Source organism: Pieris napi, chromosome 13, assembly GCF_905475465.1.
Source record: "Pieris napi chromosome 13, ilPieNapi1.2, whole genome shotgun sequence".
In the NCBI taxonomy this organism is placed as follows: domain Eukaryota; kingdom Metazoa; phylum Arthropoda; class Insecta; order Lepidoptera; family Pieridae; genus Pieris; species Pieris napi.
Genome location: NC_062246.1, coordinates 10,374,977 through 10,384,218, shown reverse-complemented (window position 1 = coordinate 10,384,218; position 9,242 = coordinate 10,374,977). Strand labels below are relative to the sequence as shown.

At 31.6% G+C, this 9,242-nt stretch overlaps 1 protein-coding gene across 1 annotated transcript; it reads left to right on the top strand.

Annotated features, from left to right (window-relative positions):
• Nucleotides 1-5,471: 5,471 nt before the first annotated feature.
• On the top strand, nucleotides 5,472-8,934 carry LOC125055390 (mitochondrial potassium channel-like). The gene is made up of 6 exons (XM_047657838.1): nucleotides 5,472-5,843; nucleotides 6,370-6,519; nucleotides 6,825-6,987; nucleotides 7,211-7,389; nucleotides 7,712-7,787; nucleotides 8,039-8,934. Exons 1-6 carry the CDS (start codon nucleotides 5,589-5,591, stop codon nucleotides 8,299-8,301), a joined length of 1,086 nt encoding a protein of 361 aa, XP_047513794.1. The 5' UTR covers nucleotides 5,472-5,588; the 3' UTR covers nucleotides 8,302-8,934.
• The last annotated feature ends 308 nt before the right edge of the window (nucleotides 8,935-9,242 follow it).

Sequence of the window (9,242 nt, the reverse complement as noted above, 5' to 3'; positions counted from 1 at the left end):
CCATTCATCTGGGCTCAGGGTTAAAGGCTACACGCTTACATGAGTTTTCACTGTCTAAGCATCTTTTTTGTGAAGGACATACACCGATGTAAAGCATCAATAATTTCGCGTACACCCAACTAATGACCCTTGATATTTTTAGTTGTAAATATTATGTAATTCATACCATAAGGTCGAATAATAACTCTGCCGGAAAATATTAATAAAACACTATCTAATGTATGAAAATAATTAATGTAACATATTATATAATCGTTCGTAATCGTCACTTACATACATTACAGGCGTATTTAAGAACACGCCCTAGAAGCTAGGAAGGAAAATAAAGGCAGAAAATTTTGATCACGCAATTATTATTTTTTTATGAATGAATTGCAACCGATTCCCAAATTATATCTAATTTGTTAACTTATTCCTAAAAATATCTTTTATTTATAGATAGCCGGGAAAGATTGGAAAATAGTAGCAACGATGAGAATGGAAGAAACAAATGGAAGAATTTGGAGGAGACCTTTACTCTGTCAGAGGTCGTGTAATAACTTAACATAAACTTAATGTAATACTTTTTATAGAACTCGAATACATACTATTTTATTTATGTATAATTTTGCAATTTATAAGAGTAAAGGTAAAATCTACAATATAAGAACCCTCTGAATATTAATCCAGTTTCGCTGCAAGGATCTTGGCTTGACAGTTGACACCTGTTTTTTTTAATAATTCTCTTTTATAGCTATTCTGTGCTGTCATATTGTTGATTTATGGATCGATTACGATATTTTCCCCTTGGAAAGGACCAAAGGGAAGAAGGAACCCTAGAAAAGGTGGATAGAAGAAATAGAAGCGGTAGCAGGAAGAGAAAGGAGAAAGAAAGCCATACACGGAGTCAGTTGGAGAAAGCTGGAGGAGGCACTTACCCGTGAAGGGGCTCCGATCGACGGTACTGAAGGTAGCTAAGATAAAGGATAGAGGTATAGGATAACAAGATAAAATATAAAAACGAAATGTATAAAATGTAAAAACTCTAAGATGTATATTATAATTTTTTTGTCGTCATTTGAAATAAAACGGGCTTTATTATTAATATTATTACAATATTTTCCTTATCTGCTTTTAAATGCGCACATAGAATGAAAATTGAAAACCATTGGTGCACCGCCAGACTCAAATATACGACCTTATTGAGAGGCTGCCTTAATCATTCAAACAGGCATTGCTATTTACATAACTAAAACAGATTAATCACAGCCAATAATGCAAATTATCTTCTTCCAATAATAAATTATTGTAAACTTATTTTCCTGTAATTCATGTCGTCAGTAATTCATTCAATAAATTATGATCAATACGACGTTGTGTCCATGGCTTTATCGGCTAGGCATCATGTTTAATACGATATTTTGGTTCGTTAATCGGCATACAATTATTTAACAACAATGCAACCGTGCATTGCGAAACCATAATTCTTGTCTATTCCTGTTTCATCACTCAACGACAACAGACAGATAAAACATATTTTCATCATTAAAATATAGCTTTAGTTACTAAACATAGCTCTCCCTTACTCTTTTGAAGGCACTCGCTCTTACTCTTTTAAGTTATATACTCGTAAGTAACATTTGAAAGACAAATGCCTATATTAACCGAAAATTGTCCGAAAATATAAGTGGGTGGATCATACTCTGGAAGGATCCAAGTCACATTGCCAAGCAAGCTCTGGACTATAATCCCCAAGGCGGAAACGGGACCGCCTTAACCAGACCTGGCAACGAAGCAACATTGCCGAGGCATAAGAAGCTGGAAGACCTGGAGTGAAGTCAAAACAACTGTCCATGATCGATTAGGGTTATGTTCTACGCTGAATGCCCTCTGCTCCACATAATAATACATCATACACGGGAAATAGGGGACATTATCGGAATAAAGTAATACTATTTTGATACTTAACACATTTAAATTATTTTTTTAATTATTTATTTATTTATATAATATTTCCAACGCTCGGCACACTGATACAAGAAAATTAAAATACAATATTTAAGGTGACTTGTGAACCTTATAGGCAAACATAACAAACACGAAGACAACAAGAAAATTAAATTATAAAAACGAAAGGAAAATTTAACAAACAGCTCTTATTAATCGCCGAACGCGATAAAAATTACGCATGTGTCTATGTACATATTTATCTATTACCACGTCACGGAGGTGGACCAATTTTTATACATTTTTGTTTTTGTCCAGTAATCGAGATAAGGTGATGACGTAATGCTTTTTGCACATATTCATATTAAAGGCAGACTTATTACCGGTAATAAATCAATATCGTTAGTTGAAAATATATATTAATTGGCTTTGTTTTATGTACTTGTATACGGAGGTTTTACTCTGTAAAAAAAATATTGGTTGTTTGTAAAGTAGGTTTACGATTGAGATGTTTACGTGATAACGTCTTATTGGTGATATAAGTTTTTGGGAAGTAAGAAGGAAGGAAGGAATTAATGAAGATAAAATTTTTTTCAAATTTTAAATTACATCTTTCGTTTTATTCACACTTTTGATGATAAATTTCGGGTGTAAAATGACAAGTTTACTTATTCGACTATGATATACATTTTTCTTCATACATTCACGGAATGACTGGCAGCGCTCGAGATGAGACGAGAGATCGGTCCGTCTCTCTCTCGTTATACCTGCGATCGCGCTCGTGAGGTTTTGGTGTAACACAAGTTTCTGAACATGTGATAAAACGATTTTAAAGACGTTATCACGTCAAAAACTTGACTTGTTTGTGGGTTTACTTAAGATAAATATACTACCATGTATGAAATATTATAGCTATTTTTTTTAATTATTTGGGGGGTTATCGTTGGCTTTAGGTAGGTTTTATATTCCTGTTCATTGTTAATGTTTTTAATGGCTGGTTAAACTCTTTTTTAGCCTAAAACCTTTTATGGACCTTAAAAGTTGTAATAATTCAAGTCCACATTGAATATGATGAACGATCTAGATTCGCGGTCAATGTCGTGACACTTTGATAACGTTATCTCTTCTGTTTATATTCAGTAGGTACGTATCAGACCGGAAAACATATTGATGGATTTATTATTCTTGACACAAAGATGAACTCTATTGTTTTCGTCACAGATTATTTCGTTCCACCATTTACCAAAAACCGAGTTACTGGTCACTAATAAAAAAAATATGACTAAAAATATAGGAAGCATCTGGCGTATGATACTGAAATTTTCTGTCGGATAATTTTCTCAAAGCCAATTTAGAAAATATTGTTCGCTAATATAATTGCATTTAATATGTATTACTGCATCTTAGGACAATAGTATATAAGCGAAATAATTAAATGTCAATTGCTATGTAATGAATGAATGCAATGTAACAGTTGAAAAGAGTGCCTACGTCTGGCTATACTCTCGGGGCGACACTTCGACGATTTAGGAATATCGTCACGCTTATAAAACAAAGAAAGCCTGAGCGGGCAAAACGAACAGCCTTGGCTCATTAGGTCTATATGTAATATATAAATAAAAATATTCGTATGGCACTAAAATCACGGGAGCCGTTTTTTTTTATTAAATCTAGCAACTAACAGCGAAATATTTTACACTGCTAAGCAATAGAATAAAAATAAATCAATGGTGATACAACCATTTTGTCTGTCAGATACGCCGTCGACTTTTTGGGTCTAAGGCAAGCCGGTTTCCTCACGATGTCTTCCTTCACCGTTCGAGCGAATGTTAAATGCGCACATAGAATGAAAGTCCATTGGTGCACAGCCGGGGATCGAATCTACAACCTTAGGTATGAGAATCGTACGCTAAAGCCACTAGGCCAACACCGCTAACCAATAACACAAGTAAATAGAAAATATTCTAAGAGCCATCTGTGTAATTTTTTTTTATATAATACCTATTGTTTAAATAGCTTTATTCATAATTACCAGCATTATGGGGTCAAAGGTCAACGTTGGACGACTAACTACGAGTCGGAGGTCAAATTTTGCGGATTTTTATTCAAAGCATGACCATTAAGTAATAAAGTAGAATAATTATTCTTACCTATCCTCCAAATTTTTTTAGGCAAAGCGTGACAGCATAACAACTGAACTAAGTACACACATAAATCATGTATTAAAATATACTATCTACTACATGTGTCTGTACTGAACTCCTCTTAAACAGCTGGACCGATTTGAATGAATTTTTGAAGTGAAACTTCTTTAGGAGCCTGAGGGTAAAATTTTTACGGAACATCACGAAGATGTGCAGCGTTTTTGTCGAAGAAAAGGGAGAGAGCGATTGAGACCGATTGAGAGAGAGTGAGAAGGGTGAATTATACCTTATAGAAATTCTATTTTTAAAATTAAAATTTCGTAAAGAGAATTTATGAAATATTAACATTTTATAAATGCAAAATCATTTATTTAAATGACGAATTTTACATTAAAATACCACGTATTACCCAGTATTATTATCGAAGAAATAAATTAATTATTTGTATTAATTTTCGACACTTTTAATATTTTAATGACAATTTAATTCATTAAATTCCTAACATATCTTTCTTTTTCCCTTCCTCTAAGTCTCGGAAATCTAAAGTTTAGATTTGTATTAATATGAACAAGTCTTAAAAATATGTTTGCCAAAGGAGTTTCACTTCTGACATGACTTGCGCCCTGGGGGCTTAGTAAAGATGTCTTAACAGTAGTGTAATGTAAAAAGTAGAAAACTAAATTAGTATGAAAATGACAGTCCGTGTCGACAAATTTTCAAATAATTTCAATATATCATTTATATTATATATAATTCGCGAACAGCGTGATCACGAGTGAAATTTAAATTTCGGTTCTATTTATATATCAAACTACTAGGGTCTGAAACTGGAATTTTATACTAATATCATAAATAAAACGAGAAAAAGGAATATTACATATTTCTATCTACAGTAGACTACGATATGGAATATAATGTTGTAGTTGTAAATGATAAGGCACAAATAATGAGTTTATCGACTTTTGATAATAAGGCTACTGCAAAAACTTGTAGCGGAAAAAAGTTTCAAGTTCTTTCGAATTTCTCCGCCTTGAAATTCATTAACATTGCGAAAAGGGGCCTCATAGCCTAGCGGTCTTATTAAGTTGCAGCTAGGTGAGGTGTACCGGGTTCGATTCCCGGTTCGAGGGCAAGTTTAATTTTTAATTTAAATTTGTTCTCGGCCTTTAGGACGGTTGTGCGGTACCGGGCGAGTGCCTAAACAGTACATGGAGGACACGGTCAAAGTTCTAAGGCAAGCACGAATTATAAAAAAATCTTATACTTGACGCTGGCTAATGCACAAACCGTGCCAGAGCCTTAAAAAAACGATTGCGAAATTTGGCGTTGACACTTACATATTACATTCACCTTATATTGACATATTATATTTGACAGATGACAAAGGTTTGTAAACTTCAATAATTAAAATTCATAATTGTAAATTGAGCGAAAAGATGAAATCATAGTTCAACAAAAAACTGGAATTCTGAATGTTCAATTCTTTATAAATAAAAGCAAGTGATAGAAGATGAAATTATGGCTGATCGTCTCCGTAGATTCGCACAACAGGTCAAAGACAAGGTTCAAATGGCACAAATGAATGTAAATAGCCGGGAAAGAGTAGATCAGCTGGTAACCAAGTATGTACCTGCTGAAAGGGTTTCTGCTATGGCTAACAGATTTAAACAAGACGCAGTCGTAAACAAAGTGAAGGAAATTGTTAATAGATATGAGAAATTCACTGGTATCGACGAAATTATGGCGATTCAGAACACAGTCGTGGAAGCACAGGTTTGTTCATATCATTTTCTATATTTAAAGTTATACTCATAATTTATCAGTATCAGAAATAAATCCATAGTCATTTTTTAACACAAACTTTATGGGTAAATTAAAAATAATTAATTTCATTTTATAATTTTAATGGAATCATAGAATATGTTGGTTCTAATCATATTTTTCTTTTACCATCATAATGGTAGTATAAATTACAGTTTAGCTTAAGTATATGCAGTTATGTAATAATGTTATTTTAGATATCTTTTTTATTTACATAACAGTCAGATCACTGATAATCTTAATGCAATATATTTCTATGCAAGATAGTAGTAATAAATAAATGTGTATATAATTATCAAATGTATATAATGAATCTTTAAAATTTCAATTAAACATTAATATTTCATTGCTATAAATACTCACTTATTCCACATAATTGAAATGAATACTTACCTGATCATAGGTTCCAGACTGCTTTATTTGTACGAAATATTTTTTATAATAAATAATTAAAATATTTTTTGTTACAATATTACAGGAAAAATTCATGACAGCCCAAGACAAACGTCGTGAACTTGGGCGTGAGCTGGCACTTATCGAAGCAAGATTAAAGGAACTTCATGCTGAAATGCAAAACACTATGAAGGGTGATGAGAAATACTTACATTTGTGCACTGAGGAACATAAGGTAAAATGACCACAACAGCCTCACCACCCAAACTGCAACAAAGGACACCCTTCATCTGAATCCTTTTAATAGGGGTTTAAAAAGGTTGTGAGCAGAGGTGTTAAGGGTTTCTTTTTTACAATAGGATTGTGAAATTGTAAAATCTTAGTGAGTTAGGAAAAATTATCATACAATTTAATTAATTCTTAGAAGCTGAAATACTTATGTATCAGTATGCTGCTAAGTTTAATATTTGGGCTGTCATATAACAGTAAAAATAATGTTGTACAAATATTAAGTAAATTATCTTTACTTGCACCTTACAGCTCATTATCCAAGAGCGTGCTGCCCGCACTCTCTTCTCAGAAGCAGAAAGAGAGGAAAGAGAACTCTTTGCAACTATGTCAGCAGCGGTTAAACTAGGACATGAAAGAGAGAGGGCTCATGCTGAAAGAAATAAGTATTGGTATATAGTTGCTTCTATATTTGGTAAGTTTTAGTACTAAATTTTCATGAATATAATAAAACATATTTGGTAATCATTATTTTCTTCATTTTAATGCAGAAATAGAATATATAGAAACAATTTATAAACTAAATTTTTCAATATTCAGAAAAAAAACTAAAACTAAATCAATTATTTTCCATTCTACAATACTTCTATGCTATATGCTATTGTATTATATTAATATGAGTTATTATATATTTGCAGGTACTGCACTAGGAATAGCTGGCTCTACAATAAACAACAGACTAAAGATGGCAGAGTTTAGAGATATGATGGAAAAACAAATGGCTAGAAGTGCAAGTGTACTCTATACCATTGCAGGGGGTGGAACAGCTAATCGGGCTGATATCACTGAAGCTATGAAGACCGAGTTCGCTTATCAGGTGTTTAAAACCATGATGTATATGATAAATAATAATACTTATGCCCATATTTAAACTGTGGTGCATACTTATGTTTGTAGCAATCTTTTGAGATGGTTTTATTAGACCGGGTTAGGCTAGGCTACTTGGATTGATTACAAGAAAGAAAATATCATATAAAATTTATTATATAAATAGATATAAAGAATATGTTTCCGTTGTCTCAATCATCACAAGTCATCAAACTAAACTTTTAATTTAAAAAGTCGTTATGTAGTGGATTCAAGTTAGTAATCTGTTGATAAGAAGAAAATTTATTAAATATCTGTTTTCAATGTTTCAGGAACAACTGGCACAAAATTTAACTTTAATGCAAGATAATATCAACAATCTAGTCAACAAACAGGCATCATTAATAGGTATTTTTTTATAAATCCTTCAATTACTATTTAAACAGTGAATGTGAGATTTTTTTAAATGTTTTTATTGTGCATACTTGCAATTTCATTTTTTTTTAGTGTATTTTCTGTGAGTGTGCTTTAGGAATAAATAACCAATTTACAGACATTTAATATTTGCTTGGTAACCTTATTTCGGTTTGTTTGCATGCCAACAGTATAAATATGGAATAATATTGTATTGGATATAATTTTTATTTATGTATTTTCAGATCATCTCCATCACCAGGAGCATGTTTTCGAAGTTCAAATGAGGGAATTAAAAAAGTTAGTTCTAGCTTCCGCTCAAACAAGCGCGAAATCTGACGCAGAACTAGCAAAAGCATTATCTGTGGTTCACCAAGATTTAGATGACGATAAAGAGCGGGAAAAAGTAGCTCCAGCGACTCTAGAAACAAATCAAATTTTAACTGCAGTTGGTATTCTTATGTGTGTAGTTGTCATTTTCGGAAATATTTTTGGCCGTGTAAGTTGATTCAGTAGACAAAAATGTAAACGATTTTCAGACTTTATAATTAACTGTATTTTTAATGTGATGTGGTAATCATATGTGTATACTTAGCATTTAAATTAGAAATCTGGGCATTCAATACTTAATTAACAAAATATTGAATTTTGCTTATGCAGGTATTAACTTATTAAACTATTAACCTCAAAATATTACTTATATGTATTAACTTTTTTAAAGTGGAATGTTATATTAAAATATTAGGGCCATCGCTTAACAATCTTTTCATGCGTAAATACAGTACTTTTTACCTGCAATTTAAATTTCAAAACAAAAATTAAAGTTTTTGTTTGCGTTTTTGGAAGGAGCGCGTCGCCTTAAATGTTCTTGAGAATTTTTTAAGAATATATTAATTCGAATTTCCTAGGTTGTAACGTTATTCACCAAGGCTCGTTAGTTAAAGTAAAAAACATTCATAATACATCTAATATCATTCAGAAAGTACATAAATGTGGTTTATTCTACAATTTCATTACACAGCTAACAATTTTATATGTTCATGTACCTATTTATAAAAGGGTTATTTTTGTACTAATATGTAAGGATATCTATGGCTTGTTTTGTTATACTTGATTTAGCACAATAAATTATCTTTGTTAATTGTATTTTATTTTTAACTATAATGCTCAAGAATGTTATGCAAAATACATACCAGTTTATACTAGTATAAAATACAAATTCGAAATTTTTATGTATTGACGAAACTTGAATCGTTTCATATAATTTTTTTCTAAATGATTGAAACGATATGATTGAGATTAAGTATTAATTTTCTAAATATTTACAAGTAGAAGGACTGTGATTAGTATTTATATAAAAATCTCAAGTGGTGTCACACTTTTAAATTTTTAACAAGAATATTACTAAAACCAATAAAAATGGAGGACAACAAAATCCTATATAGAATG